The sequence below is a fragment of the Myotis myotis genome, unplaced genomic scaffold, assembly GCF_014108235.1.
Source record: "Myotis myotis isolate mMyoMyo1 unplaced genomic scaffold, mMyoMyo1.p scaffold_m19_p_9, whole genome shotgun sequence".
Classification (NCBI taxonomy): Eukaryota; Metazoa; Chordata; class Mammalia; order Chiroptera; family Vespertilionidae; genus Myotis; species Myotis myotis.
Genome location: NW_023416401.1, coordinates 92,393,204 through 92,413,475, shown reverse-complemented (window position 1 = coordinate 92,413,475; position 20,272 = coordinate 92,393,204). Strand labels below are relative to the sequence as shown.

The window sequence follows — 20,272 nt, the reverse complement described above, 5'->3', positions numbered from 1 at the left end:
TGTTCCACTGGCGAGTAGAGATTTATGCGGGTGGGAGAGCATGTGATGACGCCAACGCTTCCTCTTTGCGCATGGCACTTTGGCTCTCCCATCGTGTGGCCAGGAATCAGTCGGATGCACTAGTGAAGGGAGGTCACACTGGAGCAGATGGTCCTAGGCCAGCATGACTGGTGTCCTTATAAGAAGGGGCACAGGGACAGACGCGCACACAGGGAGATGCCGTGGAAGGCGGAGGAGGGGTGGGGATGGTCCACAAGCCACGGTGGCCCAGGGGTCAGCCACTGGCAGGTGCACCGCCCTCAGCCTTCAGCGGGAGGGACCTTGCTGACACCTCTGTCTGGGATTCAGGCCTCCAGACGATGCTAGAACAAAATTCTGTTTTTTAAGCTGCCTAGTCTGTGGCACCTCGTCCTAGAGAAACCAAGGTAGGCAGCGGAGAGAGAGGACGTGGCACACAGGTTGGGCGACACAGGCAGAATGCACGGGGGAGAGGTGCCGCATGGAGATGAACAAGGTGCTGCAGCTGCCTGAGGCCCCCCTGGGGTCCTTGAGGGTCCAGATCTAGTCCAGGGCCTCCTCCCGGGAGCTGGGAGAAGGGGGTGGAGGATGCAGCATTCTGGAAAGTTTAGAGTGAAGGCTGTGGCGGCTCAAGACTTCTGTAGGAAGTCTTCCCCTTTGTGTTTTGTTTAGGATGTTCCTTCAAAGGCGAGGGATGAGGACACAGGTGACTTAACCTAGATTTTCCGTTTGGGTAAGAACTTTGCTTCACTACTGATGGACATTGTCCTTGTTTCTGGAACATTTGCTTTGTGTTCTGAGAGTTTGCTGTATGTGTAGGATTCTGTCCAAAAATCGTGTCCATGCTGAGGGCCTTAAACCAGAACCTCCCTTCCCTGCCCCATCCTCGCCGGGCCCCCTGGGTCGGTGCTCCGGGCCACAGGCTCGCTGCCTTCCTCCACCTTCCTCCTGCACGCACCCCGGCCACCGGTGTGGGTAACTGCCCTTCTTGTTCCCACAGAGTCTGTAGGAGAGGTGACACCACGGCTCCCCAATGAACAACCGGAAGGAAGATATGGAAATCGCGTCCCACTACCGGCACCTGCTGCGCGAGCTGGACGAGCAGAGGCAGCACGGGGTCCTGTGCGACGCGTGCGTCGTGGTCGAGGGCAAGGTGTTCAAGGCCCACAAGAACGTGCTGCTGGGCAGCAGCCGCTACTTCAAGACGCTGTACTGCCAGGTGCAGAAGGCGTCCGAGCCGGCCACGGTCACGCACCTGGACATCGTCACCGCCCAGGGCTTCCAGGCCATCATCGACTTCATGTACTCTGCCCACCTGGCCCTCACCAGCCGGAATGTCATCGAGGTGATGTCCGCGGCCAGCTTCCTGCAGATGACGGACATCGTGCAGGCGTGCCATGACTTCATCAAGGCCGCACTGGACATCAGCATTAAGCCAGACGCCTCGGATGAGCTCTCGGAGTTCGAGATGGCTGCCCCGCCCGGCAGCAGTGCCGACGCGCTCATCTCCGCCGTGATGGCCGGAAGGAGCATCTCCCCGTGGCTGGCTCGGCGCTCCAGTCCCACCAATTCTTCTGGAGACTCGGCCATTGCCAGCTGCCACGAGGGAGGAAGCAGCTACGGCAAAGAGGACCAGGAGCCGAAGGCCAACGGCCCTGACGACCTGCCTTCGCAGGCGCTGTGGCCCAGCGACGCGGGCTATGGGCCCCTGCACATCAAGGAGGAGCAGAGCTCGCCCTCTCACTACGGGGTGAGGGAGCCGCCCGCGGCCAGGGATGGCTCCACACAGAGCTCTTCTTCTGAGCAGGCCGGAGGGGATGGCTGGCAGCCCACAGGCCGAAGGAAGAATCGGAAAAACAAAGAAACCGTCCGGCACATCACGCAGCAGGTGGAGGACGAGAGCCAGGCCGGGTCCCCGCTGCCAGCCTTCTTGCAGACGTCCGGGCAGCCGTTCAGCGGCCGCGATTCAAGTAAGCCTTTCCTTCGTTCCCGGGGGCTCAGACACTGTGTGGGGGCTGTGGCTGCTCGCTTTGTAGACAAAGGGACACATTCCCAGGCTCACACGGGTGGCTGCCCCTGGTGTTTTACTTGCAGCCACTGGGATCACTGCAGTGGGGGCTGTAACTCGCTGTGCTGAGCCCGTCTTCACGCTGGACGATGCTTTGTGTCTGTTTCCCAGATGGGTAAATAGCAATTAAATGTTGACTGAATGTCAGGTGCTCTTCCTGGTGGTAATTCTGGTCACGCCGCCTTCTCAGTGGCACCTGGGGAATGAGCATCCTGGGGACTCGAGGGCGATGGTCAGGGTTAGGGGAGTCCTCTCCAGAAAGAGGTTAGAAATCAACCGAGTGAATGGACATAGACGGGCAGAAGGCAGCAACTGTGGGGTGATCAGCCCTGGAAGTGCCACAGACGCCGTGTGCTGGTGGGGGCACCCGCTCCCCTGCCCGAAGGCTTCGGGGAGCCTGGGGGCTCTGTTCCCTCCTCCTCAGTGGGAAGCGTGCCCCCTGGCCCCGGGCACTGTTGCTTGCATCGCTGTTGTAAAATACCCGAACCACAAACGATACCTTGTAACCATTGTAAGTGTACAGCCCACTGTCGTTAAATACAGCCGCACTGCTGTGCAGCGGTCACTGCCGTTTCCCCCGAACTTTCTCTTTATCCCCAAACTGCAACTCTGTATTCATCAAACAGTGGCGCCCAGGATACACTATAGCCTGAAGTATTCCTTCTCAGCCTCATGGCCACTGTGTCTGCTGGGTGCTGGGTTGACCAGGGTGTCAGCCTGGCTGGGTGACTTCGTGTCCTGAGACGTCAGCCCCCTGGGATGTCAGCTGGTAGCAACCCGCCCCCTAGTTGTGACAACCAAAACGTCTCCAGACACTGCAAATGTCCCTGATAGGCAGCCCCAGGCCTGCTGGAGTTGAGCCAAACTCAGTGAAAAGGAGGGCAGTGTCTGAGCTGATAGGAACACCACCCTCCCCCTGCTAGCAGTCGGTGAGGAGAGGGACAGCAGTGTCCCGTCTGCTCTTAACTCGGTGTCGCCATCCACCAGCTCTGTTAGGACCTGACGAGCAGCAGCCCTGGTGAGTGACCAGGACAGAGGCTTTGTCCCAAACCTGCTGAGGGTCTGTGCCAAGGGGTCACCTGCGCTGAGCTATGGGAGGCCTTGGACAGGAGAGCGTCTATGCTAAGAGACAGCAGCCTGCTGAGCCGTGGGCTGGAGGTTTTAAATGCACTTACCAAGCAGAAGGTGTTTTTAGAATCCAACAAGTGATTTCGACTCTGTACTCTTGTTAATGTCTTAAATCCCTTGGGTTACCAAGGCAACCATGAGCTGCTCCTACTGGATTGTACCGAGTTCTAAGACAGGACGGAGGTTGTGGGCTGGCGTGGGGCTGTCTGCCTGGCTCACGGTGTCTGCTCACCCCGCCTGGCCTGGGCGGGGCCGGGAAGTGTGTGCTCCTCAGTGAGGACCCTTTATTTTCATGAAAGATTTACCGGAGCTTAGAGAAGAGTGTTTTTATTCCTGGCCTGCTTATGGAGAAAAGGCCCTTCCCGAGGAACACACCACGTGGCTGCCACAGTGTTGGGGGCGCAGGCACGGACGCTCAGGTGTCCAGTCCAGCGGTGGCAGCCCGTCCTGACCCCTCTGTGCCCCTCAGCCATGCTGACTCTCGGGCCTATTACTGTTTGGAGTGATGTTTTTCCTAGCTAAAGGCCACGTGCGTTCTAGCCTGCTGGCTTGCAGGGAAACTCCCGGAGTCATGTGTGATCACCGCATTTCATGTGTGGGTAGGTCGTGGGACGTAGCATTGACATGTGCAGACACGTGTGCAGACAGTGATGTTCTGGGTCCAGAGGGACCTCATGCCAGGCCTGTTGTCCCCTCGCTCCCCGCGTTCCAGCCTCACCCTGCCTGTGGCCCCGAGGCGGCCGGGTTTATACCCCTGGGCCAGGAAGAGCCCAGGGGCCTTGCGCCAGGCGTTCCTAGAGGCCACGCGAACACAGTGCTGGGCAGTGGGTGAGCCTGTGGGTTTAGTAAAGGAAATGTTTGCGCCTGAGCTGAGACCATGGCACCCTGGGGTGCGTGGGGCTGCAGAACAGCTCCTGGTGGGTGCTGGTGCTTCTCGCTGGCCACGCCTGCCAGCAGCCTCTCTCTGGGCCGAGTCCGAGGCTCCCAGCCCCTCTGGGTTTGTCGCTGGGGCTGAGGTGGGAGCCGGTCCGGTCTGAGACTGTGGCCTCTCCTCTTGTCCCTCCTGGAAGGTGGGGGGGGGGGCGTCCCCCGACCAGCATGCCTGGCCTTCCTGCCATCCTGCACCCACAGGACAGCGGACTCTCGGAGAAGCTGGAACCGCCCGTGTTTGTTGATTAACTGACAAGCGAGTTCTCGTGGCCACGCCCGGGCCAGGTCCTCCGGTCAGGGATAGGGAAGGTGCTCGGGCTCTCTCCCACCCGCGTTGTCCTTCAGCCGATTTGATCATCTCTGTTGTAGAGAACCAACTTGCTTAGTATTGCATTTGGGAGGAGAGAATCTGAATGAAAAGTAACCCTACATGCTCCCGCCAGTCCATCAGGGCGGGGCTGGCTCTGCCAGCAGCTGCCCTGTGGGATGGGCGGGATGGTGTTCTGCGAGGGCACGGGGGGCGGGGGGGCAGGCTGGCACTGACCTCAGCCACCGAGGAGAGCGCGTGTGTCCCAAGGGGGTGGGGTCGCGCCCTGCGCCCTCCTGCGTTTGCATTTGCGCTTCTGTGGCTTGTCCACGGGGTCACACTTTGGAATCATTGTCTACACTCACCCTGGGCTTTGCTGAGCAGCCAGTGTAGTTGCTTTTCCTTCTCAGGGCCCCCTGGACAGAGCTGGGGTCTCCCTGTCACGCTCCAACCAGAGGGAGCTCTGAGGAAGAGCTTGGATGTGTTCTGGGCTGACGAAGGACAGGGCCCTGGGCAGCCATGCCAGGCGGCTGGACACCGCTCGCTCGGGGAGGGGGTGCCCCAGGCCGCCGCCGCGAGCACGGCTTCTTCCTCGCGCCACGCGTTTGTGTCCTTGGCGTCCACGCCGTGCTGGGTGCTGATGCATCTTCTGTTGCCTGAAACCAGCAGCGCCTGTGTCACCGGCCTCTGGCCCACGGACGGGCACCGCTGCCGCCGCCTTCGCTGCCGCTGCATGATGCGCTCCTGTGCGCTCTGCGCATGTCTGTCTTGTGTTTCCATTTCGGCGTGGCGTGTCTGAAGGGCGGCTTCGGTGTTATAAGGAACAGTCAGAATTTTTCTCTTAAATATGTTTTTATTGATTTCGGAGAGGAAGGGAGAGGGAGGGAAGTAAAGAAACATCAGTGATGAGAGAGAATCATTGATCAGCTGCCTCCTGCACGCCCCCGCTGGGGGCTCGAGCCTGCAACCCGGGCATGTGCCCTGACTAGGAATTGAACCCTCAACCTTCTATGTATGGAACGATGCTCCAGCCACCTGAGCCACCCAGCCAGGCTGTCTTTCTGTTGTTAATCCTCACCAAGGATATTTTTCCATTGATTTTTAGAGAGAGTAGAAGAGAGGGGGAGAGACAGAGAGAGAAACATTGGCTGGTTGCCTCCCACAGGGGAACTTGCAACTGAGGTACATGCCCTGGACCAGAATCGAACCCTGACCCTTCAGTTCACGGGCCGACACTCTAAACCAGCCGTGGGCAAACTACGGCCGCGGGCCAGATCCGGCCCGTTTGAAATGAATAAAACTAAAAAAAAAAAAAAAAGACCGTACCCTTTTATGTAATGATGTTTACTTTGAATTTATATTAGTTCACACAAACACTCCATCCATGCTTTTGTTCCGGCCTCCGGTCCAGTTTAAGAACCCATTGTGGCCCTCGAGTCAAAAAGTTTGCCCACCCCTGCTCTAACCACTGCACCAAACTGGCCAGGGCTCACTCTTTCTCTCTTTCTTTCTTTCTCTCTCTCTCTCTCTCTCTCTCTCTCTCTCTCTCTCTCTCTCTCTCTTTTTCTTTCTTTCTTCTCTTCCCTCCCTCCCTCCCTCCCTCCCTCCCTCCTTCCTTCGTTCCTTCCTTTTTTTCTTTTTTTTGGAGGGCTGTTTTCTTAATTTTAACCACTCTAGTGAGTGAGTTTGATGAGTTTTGACAATGTTACACCTCTGTCATCAGGAAAGAGACCATTTCCACCACCAAGAATGCTCCTTCTGCCTTGCAGTCAGCCCTCCCCCCCCACCTGTGTCCTCCCAGCAGCCCCTCCAGATGCCTCAGAGTGGCCAGCTTGCGAAGTACAAGCACAGAGCATAATTTTGAGACAATTGTAGATTAATGATCAATTGTAAGAAGTAATATGGAGACATCCTGTGTTCCTTCATGTGGTTCCCCCCCCCGCCCCCATGGCATCACCGTGCAAATCACAGTCAGAATCACAGCCAGAATGTTGAGGCTGCTACAGCCCAGGACCTGAGCCCACGGCCCGCAGCCACCCCTCTGTCCACGTAGTGACTCTCAGTGTGCTTTTGAGCCCCCTTCCCGTGGCTGTGGCACCGATAAGTCATTCCTGCGCTGCCCAGTGCGCTCTGCCCATGACTGTGGCAGCTGACCCCTTCGTTCAGCTGTGGGTCGTTTGGTTATTTGGGAGATTTTGGCCGTCACACCCAACGCCGCTGTGAGCGCCCGAGCCAGGCTGTGGCGTTCACCTCCTTGGGTGTCTGGTCCGGCGGCAGTGGGCCGGCTCAGGAGGTCACTGCCGAGTGGTGTGGCATGTTCGTGGGCGTGGCTGTGGCGGGGTCCTCACGTGCTGGCTGGCCGCCAGCACCACCTGTGGGGCCCTTGTCCGCTTGTCACTGCTGAGTGGACAGTTCTTTGTGCGTTTGCTCCCAGTCTTTGGCTCAGTTTTTATCTAACACTGTCTTTTGAGGAGCATACATTTAACATTTTGACCAAGTCCAATTTGTGAACTTTTTTTATTATGGTTCCTGCTTTTTGGGTCTCCTAGCCAAGAAGTCTTTGCCCAAGATCACAAGATGCCTCCCATGAGTTTTTCCTGGAAGTTTATAGATTTAGGGGGAACCCGTAGGCCTGTGAGTGAGGTGCAGTCCGAGCCTGTGGGGCCCGGGGTGCAGCCGGGAGCGGCGGGGGCCCCACAGTGGCCCGTGGCGGCGGACGGGGTGGGCCTGACAGGACGCGCGTGCCCTGGCTGCTTCCCACCGGAGAGGCTTGAAGTGACCTGCACGTTCTGTTTCCTCCCAGATTCAGACTTGACCGTCACCGAGGCCAGCAGCTCCGACAGCCGAGGGGACAGGGTGGGCCTCTGTGCCCACGTGGACGAGGGTCTTCTGGGGGCAGAAGCCAGCTACCTGGGCCGGCCCGTCACCCCCGAGAAGGACGAGGCGCTGCAGCAGGCCGCCGCGGTGGCCAACCTGCGGGCGGCGCTCATGAGTAAGAACAGCCTGCTGTCCCTCAAGGCCGACGTGCTCGGGGACGACAGCGCCCTCCTGCTGGAGTACCTGCCCAAAGGCACCCACTCCCTGTCTCGTAAGTGCAGGCCCCGCGGCCACTTCCGTGTGATTCTGAGTGTTGAGAGGAGCAGAGGGCGTCGGGCCCACGGGTGGCGGGTATGGGCGTCGTGCGGGGGCTGGCGATCAGCCCTGGGTCCAGTGCCCTCAGTCCCCCTCCTGAGGTCGCCAGGTCACACATATGGGGTTGTCAGGGCAACAGGGAGGGCCGTGCATGCTTGTTCAGACATTTCCTACTTGAAGTCGAGGATCTAAACCTAAAACCTGCTCGAGCTCAGAAGCACACAGGAGCGGTGAGCAGGCTGGGGCACAGCCCTGTGCAGTCAGGAGGGGGCAAGGGGCGGCCTCCGACCTCCCGCCTGGCTCGTTCCCCCGGGAGATGCGAGGAGGGAGGCCAGGGTGGGCTTCCGGTTGTGTTGGCATGAGGTGACGCTGGTCGCACGGGCTGTTAGAAAGGACCTGGGTGCTGTGTTAAGTGCCCCCCTGCATTCCAGTTGCTCAGAGCACATGGCTCTGAGATGTCCTCCAGCAACACCGGGCGCTGGCTTGTGGCACCCCACCTGCCCTCGTGCCCACTGCGTGCCAGCCGAGCGTGAGCCCTCCCCCACGTCACAGGCGTTCTGGGGACACTGGCGGTGGCTGCCCATGTGCGGGCACTGAGCGTGTCACCAGGGAGAAACCTCGTGTCTGGCTGCTCTCCCTGGGGGAAGGGATCCCCACACGGGGGTGCTGAGTGTGGGAGATATGAGGTGCCCATGCCGGGCGGGCGCTGAGCACCGCGGGTGAAGGACGCCTGCCGGCCCCGGGTTGGGCCTTGGTACATGTATCTTTGTTTTCAGAAACAATATTTTATAACTCTGTTTTCATGAGCACTAAAATATTCAAGTTTTTGTGTTAGAGTAATAAAAACTGCTTATGGCCAATAAAGACTGACACTGGAAATAATGCTTACGCCCCTTTATTTCCATGGCTGAAGTCAGGCTGCTGCCAGGCTGGAGCGCGGTCTGGGGGTCGGACTTGGTTGTGATTCAGACCTGAGGCTAACTGGCGTTGGGCATGCTTTTAAAAACACATTCAGGCCTCATTTTCTGCATCTGGAATGGGGGATCGTGTCTCCTACACAGCTGTCGTGAACTTAAAACAAAACAGTGTTTGCCCTGGCTGTGTGCTCAGTGGTTAGAGTGTCGGCTCAAGGACTGATGGGTGGGGGAGTCAATTCCCAGCCAAGGGCACGTACCTGGTTGCAGGTTCCATCCCCCATCCCTGGTTGGTGTGCATGCGGGAGGCAACCAGTTGATGTGTCTCTCTCACATCGATGTTTCTCTCTGTCTCCCTCCCTTCCACTCTCTCTAAAAAGCAGTGGAAAAAATATCCTCAGGTGAGGATTAACAGTAGATAAATAGATAGATAGATCATAAATAAGTAAAATAAAACAAAACAAAACAGCTTTTGTAAAACGCCGAATCCTTAAGCCCAGCGTGTGCGAGTCGCTCCAGGATGTCAGCCCTTTGGGTGAACGCTGGGACCTGGCAGAAGCAGCGGATGGAGCTGGTCCGGGACATGGAGGTGTTGTCTCGGGGCCTTTGGGCGCCTCACACTGACACTCGCAGGTCCAGCAGCTGGACACCCAGCCACGGGGATGACTGGGCAGGGTGTGTGGGTGTGAGGAAGGGCAGGCTGGGGCTGGGGGACTAGGACAGCTGTCTGTGCTGCCCTCATGTGGCTAATCTGTCCTGGTCACCAAGAATGATGCTTGGGGTGATGTGTTGCTTTTTGCCGTCTCTGTCTGGCAGCTTTCGCCCCAGCGCGGGCTTTGCCACATCTGTGCTTTGAATGGGGCCCAGGGGTCTGCTAGCCCCCAAGCCCCGACGTCCCCCTCCAGTCGAGCAGGGACACCCCTGTGCCGGGCCTGACTGGGCTCCAGGACCAGGCGTCTCCCTGCCGCCTCCGTTTCTCAGTCCGCCCCTTCCCCAGCAGAGGCCCTAGATCACCCTCACAGCAGGTCTCACATGAGGGGAGGTCACGGGATGGGCGGGGACCCCATGATGAGGCCTTTCTGGGCGGATTTTTCTCTTCAGGTCTTCCTCTCTCACATGCGCTCGCTGTCCGCTGTGTGATGAGTCCGCCCTGTGTTGGAGCAATGGCGGCCACACGTGCTCCTCGTGCCTGTGAGCACACATGTGAGTCCTGTCACACGCGGGCCCTCCGTCACCTCCATGTCTGGTGTGTCTGTGACTAATTCCAGGTGAAGCCAGCGCGTGAGGTTCTGTGTTCTCTTATTTCTATTGTCGTTGACCTCCTTGCTTTTGATATTCGAAATTTACCCTTTTCTCATGAGAATCTGCCCATTTCTGTAAATAGTGAGAAGTTGGCAAAGTTCGTGGGCTGGGCCCTATGCCTGGACGCCGCTCAGCTGGTCAGCAGCAGCACGGCCGTGGGAGCTGCTGGGGTGGTTACTTTACACATGATGCCCTGGCATCCCAGTTAAAACTCCCTGTTTTGCCCGGCAGGTGTGGCTCAGTGGTTGAGCATCGGCCTCTGAACCAGGAGGTCATGGTTCAATTCCCAGTCAGGGCACAGGCCCGGTTGTGGGCTCGATCCCCGGTGTGGGGCATGCAGGAGGCAGCCGATGAATGATTCTCCCTCCTCACTGATGTTTCTATTCCTTTCCCTCTCCCTTCCTCTCTGAAATCAATAAAAACATATTTCAAGAAACAAACAGCCAGCCCTGGCCGGTTTGGCTCAGTGGATAGAGCGTAGGCCTGCAGACTGAATACCAGGGACCAGGTTTGATTCAGTCAAGGGCATGTACCTCAGTTGCGGGCTCGATCCCCGGCCCTGGTCAGGGCGCATGTGAGAGGCAACCAATGTGTCTCTCTCGCATCGATGTTTCTCTCTCTGTCTCTCCCCCTTCCTTACTCTCTCTCTAAAAAAATTAATGGAAAAAAATCCTCAGGTGAGGATTAACCGAAAACAATAATAACAAAACAAAACAAAAAATAACCAAAAAATAAGTAAAATAAAAGCTGCCTGCTTCTGGCCGACACTAAAGTACAGATGTCGGTTTCCCCAAATACACGGTGCGGAGCCCCAGGCGTCTTCTCCACCGCACTGTCCCTGGGCCACGTGGGCGGCGGCTCCATTGAAGGTGCCACGAGGGACGCCCCACAACCTCAGGGGCGTCGGGGCTGAGACGCGTGGTGCGCAGGGCCTCTCCCAGGGACCCTCGCCCTGTGGCCTGCAGACCTCGACCCTGGGGAGACAGGTGGTGCCTGCTTGGAAGGGACCTGAGCTCACGTTTGCAGAAGGAAAAGCCGCCTCTCACTGGGCTCCACAGCACAGGCCTTGCCCTGCTCTCGGCTGCCCGTGGACACACTGCCAGCAGAGCCCTGCGGGGGCCGGGCCTGTCCCCAACCTTCCCGGCCCTGGAGGGGACGTCGTGGTGCTTGGATGTGGTCTGATCAGGGCAGTTTTGCAAAAAAAAGGGACAGTCATTGCAGATGTGTGAGGGAGCCATTAGCTCTGCAGCTGGAGCCCAGGTCCTTCCTGGCTGGTTCTGGAGCCTTCCACAGAGTGCCCTGTTTTCAGAGGCCTCAGCCTCACAGCTGGTCTCCTCACCAGGCTGACGCTTTCACCGATTGCTCCCTGAGAAGACTTTTCAGTTCTCATCCTGACTCAGATGAACTTGACTCTCACGTTGATGACATTTCAGCAGCAGCTAAAGTCCTGCCTGTTAGTCGTTACTGTTCACTGAATGGAAACCATGAAAAGCGTCATTCGTGGCTCAAAACATGTCCCTGTTTAGGGAGTGGTGTTCGGGGGTGCAGTGACCGGGAGGGACCCTGACCTGTGTGTTGCTTTCTTGGGCCCTTAAAAGTGCCGTTCGCACAGGGGTCCCTGGCCAGTTCCCTGGGGATACCCTGCAGACAAGCCAGGTGGGGCAGGTGGGGCAGGGTCCTGGTGCCATGTGGGACCCCATGTTGTCCCCACTGCTAAACATCTCCCGTGGGGAGGGGGACTTGCCCGGGTCGGGGCGAGCGCTGGGCCTGCACGTGGGGCAGCTCTGCAGTGGCCCGATGTGTGTGTGTGTGTGTGTGTGTGTGTGTGTAGCGGGGGGGGGGGGGGGTGTCGGGGTGGGGGCTGCGGCCGCTCTGGTTCAGGTTGCAGGTTCAGGTTGAAGTTTGAGGCACGTTTCCTGTGTCGGACACCGGGATTTTAAAGTTTCTTGCGAAAGGGTGTTAGTTGTGAGCCCACTTTGAGCAAAAGAGCCAGCTCGGCCCCGTGACGCTCGTCTCAGACCGTTTCTCAAGGCCACAGGTGTGACCTCGGGACGCAGCCGGACTTGCTGGGTAACAGCCGCTCCCCAGTCGGGGCTCCCCGCGGCACCCGCTGGCGCCAGAGGGAGGCTGAGAAAAGCACCCAAATGCCCACCCGCCCCGGCGAGCCCCAGGCTGCGGCATCCCTGGCGGCGCTCATCACAGGAAGGTCCAGGACAGCGCCTCCCGCCTCCTGAGCTCGCTCAGTCCCACCAGCCACTCCTCCCTCCCGGGCTGAGCCTGGCTTCCTGTTCCCAGGACCTGACACCAGCCCAAGCCCCTGGGGGACTGGGGACAGAGCAGCCCCTCCCCCTCTGCTCAGCTTGGATGCCAGGACAGCCAACCCCAGCCCAGGGGAGACCTGGCCTCTGCTGGGAACCCGCTGCGTGATTCCAGGCGTGGGGGTCCCTGCGCTCCGCTCCCCCCGGTGACAGTGAAGGCCCGTCTCCGGTTGACTAGGTTAGTAGCCTTTGCAACAGCAGTTGTTTCACACTCACAGCACCATGCGGACAAAGTCAGTGGTTTTTATACTTCAGTGAGAATACTTCCCCGAGGGGTTCCCCCAATAGAAGCTGTGGAAGCAGCAGGATAAGGGCCCCAGGGCCCCAGTGAGCGGTTGGCGGGGTCACGCGGAGGCTCTGGGGGCCTCAGACAGGTCTCTCCTGTTTCTTATGTAAAGGAAGGTCTGCTGCCCTGGCGGTGGCTCAGTGGTTGGGCGTTGACCCAGGAACCAAGAGGTCCAAGGTTCGGTTCCTGGTCAGGGAACATGCCCGTGGGGGGCGTGCAGGAGGCAGCCGACCAATGGTTCTCATCATTGATATTTCTCTCTCTCCCAAAACCAATAAAAAACATTTTTAAAAAGGTCTGTTAGGTTCCTTTGTCTGTGAGGAAAGTAAAGCTTGAGGAGGAGCCTCCCCGCGTGTGTGATGTTGGAATTCGCGGAACGTCCCTCCTGCAGCCGTTCTGACTGACGGCGGGGCGTGTTGGCGCTCTGTGGACATGGGCTTTCCTCGGAATGCCCCTCGTTGGGAGTTAATTGTGGCCTCAGATGAGTGACAGGCCCTCCTGTGGGGACGGACGGGGCGGTGAGTCGGTGACAGACGCACGTGCTCCCACGGGCTCCTGGCCGTCCTTAGAGCCCACAGCGGGGACCCGGTCTGTCTCTCGTGGGCCCACGCCTCTCGGACCTGAGCCGCTGAGCGTGAGCCTCCTCCGGGCTTGACTGGGGCCAGCGCCTGCCTGGGCCCCCGGCCACCTCCTGTGCGGGACGCGGTCCTTCCTGCAGGCTGGTGGCCGTGCGGCTCCCATCTGCCTGGCGAGGAAACCCCCGGGAAGCTGGGCACCTCCGTGCGGAGCAGATGCCGCCCGCGCTCGCTGCGCCAGGCCTGGGCAGGTCTCTGGGCGCTGCTGGGACCTGGGCCTCGCTGCCTGTGCCTGCAAAGGCTCGCTCCTCCAATCCCTGCAGGCGGCGGGGAGACCTCCCAGCACCCATCTGCTGGGCAGGAGGCGGCAGCCCCCAGCCTCCAGGCGCCGCTCTGACCCGGTACTTTCTAGAAAGAGCTGAGGACAAAGCCCAGCACCGTGCCCGATGAGGGCCCCATGGCATTCTCTCCGATGTGAGGCCACACCCTGGGCGGAGACAGAGCGCCCGGGTTTGCCGTCGTCCCCTTCCCTGGACGTTGGTTCTCACATCTGCTTCTTCGCAGGGCGTTGGGCCCAGGACCCCGGGGGGAGGAGAGAAGCAGGTGGCCCCGCCAGGTTCTGGAGTGTGTTCCAGCTGGAGAGGGCAGACTTCCAGAGAGAAGTGTGACCCCACCCTTCGAGGGGCACCCCCCCCCCACCTTGGGCTGGCCCACCTGAAGGCCTCTGCCTGCCCCAGATGAGTCCTGACCACAGAGAGGCTGGTTGGCTTTTCAGAGAGGCTGGCTATGTTGTTGCTAAGGCAACTGACTCGAGCGGTGTCTCCAGGGGCTGAAGGATGGGGCAGGCAGTCCTCGCTCCTCACTCTTCTGAAAGGCCCGGCTTCTGTAAGTGCTCGTCTGCCTCCGGACGCCCCTTCTAGAGACCACCTTTTCCTCCTTGTCATGAGGGTCTCGCCACAGCCTTGGTGGCAGGAGGAGCCTGTGGGACGCCGGCTCTGGGCCACCCCGTTATCACGCTGTTGACTGCATGGCGTGGACCTGTGGCTGCTTTTACCCGGTCCCTTGGGAAACGTTTTCCTGGGCAGATGGTGCGTGGGCGGGGCCATGGAGAGACCTGAATTGTGGAGGGTCTGTCCGTGCTATTGGGCTAAAGGGCTTTGTTTCCATTTTTAAAACACTTAGAAAATTTCAAGGTAGGTTTATTGTTCCGAGAAGAAATGGGTGTGTGTGGGATGGCACAATAATGAGGGCGTAGGAGACATTTTTAGTATCAATAGCTGTTTGATTTCATTCTAATATTTAACTTTATTTTCCTTGAAACTGTACAGTCATCCAACATGTGGGTTTCTCAGTGGGTTCATTTAGGTACTTCATCTGTTATTGAATTTCTCATTGAAACACTGATATGCGGGTTGGTTTCAAGAGGTTTTTATTTTTTAATCCTCACCTACAGATATTTTCCCATTGATTTTTAGAAGGGAGGGAAGGAGAGAGAGAGAGAGAGAGAGAGAGAGAAAGAGAGAGAGAGAGAGAGGAACACTGATGTGAGAGAGACATTAGTTGGTTGCCTCCTGCGTGCGCCCAGACGGGCTGGGATAGAATCTGCGACCCTTGGTGCACAGGCTGGGCTCTGGGAGCACCAGCCAGGGCAAGAGTGGTTTTTTTAAATTATCAAAATGTAACACTGCTCTTTATTAGAGAATTTCAATAATGAAGGGTAAATCCTTTATTCAGGCCAACTCGCTGCCAGAGACTTGCTTCATGTTTACATTCATTTGGGGCTTCTCAGCTTATTTTTCTTTGCCACAAAATGTGGGTGGGTGGCCTCGCCCACATCATGTGTGTGTGGGAGGGTGGGAATGAAGACTCCCCCACACTCTTGGGCATGTTAACTTACCAATTTCAACTGCATTTAAAATAAATAATTCAGTTTTGATCACTGTCAGTTTGGCAACTTCACAAACTAAGGTGCCAAAGAAAACACATTACTTTATTTTAAAGAAAAATATTTAAGCCTCCAGCTTCAACTATGACTAGCATTCCCTGGGCTTACCCTCCAGGCAAAACCCCACCATGCACACCTGGGGAGCTGCCAGCACAGGTAGGACTTGATGCGGGTGGTTGTGAGGGACAAGCTGCTGGTATATTAGCACTGCAGAGTTTTCTCAAGCAAATTCTCAAATGTTGAAGCAGGAAACAGGCTGAGCCAAGAGGAGCAGTGTTTTGCACTAGAAAATGGCAGTGCCTGCTAAGTAACAGAATCATGTGACCAGCCCCACCAGGAAAAGCAGACTGTGTCATCAGATAGCCCTGAAAGGCACCCCTACCAACACACGCAAGGACATGGTGAACGAAACAGACTAAAAGATGGAGGATTTCCGGAGGATTGGGGTCTGTACAACAGAAGGAAGTATAGATCCCGCCTGAGGCAACACGAGGTAGGGTTAGTGAGCTGGAAGACAGAGCAGCGGGAAATCTCCGCACCCAAAGTCAGGAGAGAAGAAAGGAGTGAGAAAAACGCAGAGAAGCATGGCACCGTGAGGGTTTTTAATGTATGTGTAGTTGGAGTCCAGAGAAAACATGGGGCTGAAGCAGAATCAGTAGCTGAGAATTTTCCAAAACTGATAAAAGGCATCAATACACAGTTTCAAGAAGCGTATTCTCAAAGCAGAATGAAGACCAAAATAAAATAATAGCAACAGAAAAACAATATCTGGGCACATTATAGTCAAACTATTGAAAACCAAAGACAAAAAGAAAAATCGTAAAAGCAGTCAGAGAATAAAGACGTTTCTTTCAAGGGAACAGACTGATGGCCCACTTTTTAATAGAGACTACAGAACCTCGAGACAATGGGTAGCATCACTGAAGGGCTGCAAAAACGTTGCCAACTTAGAATTCTATACTCAGCAAAAATGTCCTTCAGAAATCAAGGCTGAAGACATTATGGTACAAACAAACAAAGTGAGAGAATGCTTGGCCAGCTGACAAGAAGCGCCAACAGCCTGGGGCCAAAGGAATGTGCCCTGGACAGAAGCACAGCCTGAAGGGAGCAGTAGGATACCAGGAGTGACCCGTGTGACCAATGGAAATGGTCCTGATGTTTAGAGTAATGTCTATAGTTTCCTGTGGGGCTGTTCACACAAGTAGGCGTGTAACACCTGCAGTCATAGCTCGAAGGTGAGGCGGAATGGTGGCTACCTTACCGGGCATGGCACTGCTATCTTAGAAGGCCTGTCCCTGTACGCACTGACTGTCATGGGTGCGGGAGACCCCAGAGCAGGGAACTCCTGGTGGGTGCGTGGCCGGGCCCCTGGCAGACGGTCTCACTGCCTCGTACCGGAAAGCCCAGGAGTCTGGTTGCTGGATTGTTTAGACACCCTTTGAGAGCTCCTGGGAGAAAATAGATGCTTCTTTAAGAAACAAATTAGGGCGCTGCACTCAGGTTCCCCTCCATTTACGCACACACGTTTCAGAAATGGGCTGCCAAGCGAGGACCACTGTGCTTGGGGGTCCCTGCTCTGCACGGTCCAGTTGGCACCATTTCCCAGCAGAAAGGAGCTGGGAGCCATGGGCACACTTCCCAGAGGTGGTGGTGCGGGTCCCTGCCTCTGTAATGTGGTGGGTGACTCAGGGGTGGGGATGTGGGCTCATGGAAACCACCTGGTCAGTCTTCCTGCCGCTGGCCGGCTCCCCCCCTCGGGAAGGCCCAGGGCTGTGGGTCCCCTCGACTCCACCCTGCCTTGTCCTGGGCTGTGACTCTGTGCATTTGTCCTCATGTCTGCCCCCCTCTCAGTGCCTCCAGGGGCGGCTGTGACCGTGGCCAGGGCCTGCCACACAGGGACGTCTGCAAGGGGTCTGAAGGTGCAGCAGGAGCCACTGCCCTGACAGACTGACCCCATCCTGGGTGGGCTTCCGGCAGCCCCTCTGGCTACGCCCAGTGCTCTTGACCCTTGGTCTGTCCTCTGGGTGCGGATGCCGGCTGAGGGCCTGGGAAGCCGCTCAGACGCCAGGGACATGTGTCCACCACCATCTCCTCTCTCAGGAGAAAAGGCAGCTGCGGGACTTGGGCTACTTGGGGAACCCAGAGGCACCCAGGAGGCCTTTGGGTTTCTGGGGTACCGGGAGGACTCCCTGTTGGCTCAAGAGGGGGTGACTGTAGTGTCTGGGCTGCCCCCGTGCCCAGGGGGGCCAAGAAACCCCCAGGAATGTGGGATGAGATGCTGAGGGCAGGGCTGCGTCCTGGTGTGCAGCCGACCCCGGGTGACCTTGGGGCCCTCTGCGTGGCTGGTTGAAGTTGGGGAGTCAGCACGGGACAAGCCTTCTCCTCCTCTCGCTCGGCTGTGTCCACTGGACGCCTCACGGCTGTCACCAGGCAGCATCTCCCTCAGGTGCCCCCAAGGTGGAGCGGGGGCTGGGCCCTGGCTGTGCTCAGGCTCCTGTGTGGATGCTGTTTCTGCTGGGACTACACGTGTGGACAGCAGTGTTTTAGACACTGACATGTCTGAGAGTGGACATGGTTGCCTCTGGCTTCTGCCCAGCTGTCAGGCACCTGGGACACCTGTGCCTTGTGGGGGCGGGGCCTCGGGGGACCGTCTGTGCAGGGCAGGCTCCAGGGCTGCTGGTGATGCCCTCTGTGCTGTCTTCCAGTCAACGAGTTCACGGTCATCAGGAAGAAGTTCAAGTGCCCGTACTGCAGCTTCTCAGCCATGCACCAGTGCATCCTCAAGCGCCACATGCGCTCCCACACAGGCGAGCGGCCCTACCCCTGCGAGATCTGCGGGAAGAAGTTCACCCGGCGGGAGCACATGAAGCGGCACACGCTGGTGAGTTGGGTTGGGGGTGGCCAGGGTCAGGGTCGGGGGGGATGGTCTGGATCACCACAGGAAGCCCTGAAGTGGGGTCCACTCAACCCCTCATTTCCCCCACCTGGCCCCGCCCTCCGGGCCTGGGTGTAGGGGCAGGGCCACACCACACCCTCAGCTTCCTCTCCGCTTCCGGGACCCCTGCCCTCGGCCCCTGGGTCCCACCACGCATTCACTTCTCTGCCCAGCGCCGTGTGCGAGCCCAGCCTTCTCCCACGCCCTGTGCTGTGCGATCACCTGTCTCTGTGGGAGCCTGGCTCCCAGGTGTCAGGTGTCAGGTGTTGAATGGTAGGTTTGCTTGGCCTGGACATGAAAAGGTCCTAGAAATGGAGGCAGATTCCCCAAAAAAGGCAGGGTGCAGGGCCTTTGGGTGGTGAGATAAACTAGGGAGACCATGTGGTTCAGGCTGAGAAGCTGGATCAGGAGGTGCATGCAGAATCCGAGCTCCCCTCGGATGTGCACTGCAGGGGGAGCAGGGCTGCAGGGGGGAGCAGGGCTGCAGGGCAGACACAGGGCTGCAGGGGGGAGCAGGGCTGCAGTGGGGAGCAGGACTGCAGGGGGCACTGTGGGCTTGGACCTGTTTGCGGGAAAGTGGTGGGGGCAGCTCTGGGCTTGAGTGGAGGTGGGAAGCGGGCATTGGTGTGATGTTGCAGGTTTGGGAACCTCGGGTGTGTCCGGAGCCCTCTGTGGGGCACACAGGCTGGCTGACCTGAGCATCAGGAGCAGAGCCACTAGGAGGAGTGGCGGGAAAGCCATCCAGGCCAGTCCAGGGGCCTATCAAATTGTCAAGGGTGTGGCCCTGGCTGGTTTGGCTCAGTGAATGGAGCGTCTGCCTGCGGACTGAAGGGTCCCAGGTTCAATTCCAGTCAAGGGCACATGCCTGGGTTGCAGGCTCGATCCCCATTAGGGGGTGTCCAGGAGGCAGCCGATCAATGATTCTCTCATCATTGAGGTTTCTATCTCTCTCTCCCTCTCCCTCCTGTCTGAAATCAATAAAATTACATATTTTTTAAAATTGTTGAGGGTGGCCCAGGTGTAACCTGGCACAGGGCAGCAGTCTGGGAGGTGAGGCAGGACCCTCAGGCCTGGCTCCTGACAGAGGGACGACTGGAGTGAGCAGAGTCTTTGCCGTGGGTGTTGGTCAGTGTAGTGAGCAGAACCCACCACCTGGGCCTGCAGCTGGACTGCAGGGGTTCTGGCTGACCGAGAGATGCCCGTGTCCCCCAGCCGGCCCCACGAGCCCCAGCCAGAGAGGGTCCCAGAGTGTGCGCCCTGGGCGGGCCCCGTCTTCCTGCTCCCCAGGTGGGGTCCAGCATGCAGCTGGAGAGGCAAGTTGGCCGCCCAGGAGCACGAGGCCCATCCAATGCCCTGACCTGAGACCCCTCCCCACGGCCTGTCTGCTTCTGTGCCGTCCAGAGGGACCCCCGAGGCTCCTTTCCGCCCTGCTTTCCAGAGGGAGGCACCTCCTGTCCCCGGAGACCGGCACTTGCTGTTTGTCACACAAACAAGCGCGGGCGTGGTAACATGGGCTGCGGTGTATTTTTCTCAGTCATTCACTAAATTAATTTCTAAATAATCCCACTGCAATGGAAGTGCAGGTGTGGGCTGAATTGCAAGGACACAGGTTATAATGTAGGAATTTCTTCAGAGTTATATGAGAAGCTGGAACAATCACTTACAACGAAACCCTGGATGTGTGAAAATCAAAATTATCTTAATCGAATGAAAGCTCATATAATTTGGTAGAAAAAGTTAGAATGCGCCAGTGCCCTGAGAACATACATCATATTGATCCCAGGAAACGGACGCGGCACAGCCTCCGGGAGCTGTTGGGGCCGCGCCGGGAGGAGCTGGCTGAGGGTGCAGCATGTCCGGCCAGTGAGGCCGTGACGAGAGGCGCTGAGCTCATTGCCCTGGTCCACTGAGCACACTTGGGAGCTTCCCCTTTTATTTTTCAGTCACAGCTACACTCAGTGTCATTTTGTTCTGGTTTCAGGTGCACAGCACAGCAGGCAGTCAAGCTTACACTTCACAGGGGGTGCAGTGCCCGCCTGGTACCTTAATAGTTGGGGTAGCTACATCTTTTCTTTAGCAAAACCACATTCGCGGTTCAGTAACCATTGATCCTATTGGAGGGTCGGGACCCGTGTTGCCCACTCACCTTGGAATTTTATCCCAGGTTTGTGGTTGGGCGTCAGGGAGGGTCAGAAATCCCTGAAAATGTCTTTGAAATGCGAAGGCTCTCTGAGGAGGGGCCGGCATCTTCCCCTTTCATTTCTCCAGGTTGTGTTCTTTTGTTGGGGGAGGGTTGAGGAAGCCCTGGATTTAAAGTGTCAAACAAACAAAAAGACCCAGGAGGGTCCCGGAGAGCCCCTTGCTAGGGCAGAGCTGTGGGCGCAGCACCTGGCTCCAGGGCCTGGCTCCCAAGT

General features: G+C 57.7%; 1 protein-coding gene across 10 annotated transcripts in view; it reads left to right on the top strand.

Moving 5' to 3' along the window:
- ZBTB46 (zinc finger and BTB domain containing 46) overlaps positions 1–20,272 on the top strand; it is a 66,538-nt gene that overhangs the window by 19,108 nt on the left and 27,158 nt on the right. For 9 of the 10 annotated variants that reach the window (XR_004969953.1, XM_036322146.1, XM_036322147.1 and 6 more), the window contains 3 exons: positions 1,019–1,988; positions 7,255–7,539; positions 17,629–17,804. Coding sequence is in view for 9 of the 10 variants with exons in the window: in XM_036322146.1 (XP_036178039.1) it covers positions 1,052–1,988; positions 7,255–7,539; positions 17,629–17,804 (1,398 nt within the window). In the remaining variant the exon portion in view is untranslated. The remainder of the gene's footprint in view (positions 1–1,018; positions 1,989–7,254; positions 7,540–17,628; positions 17,805–20,272) is intronic. The other variant, XM_036322149.1, reaches the window with a different exon arrangement.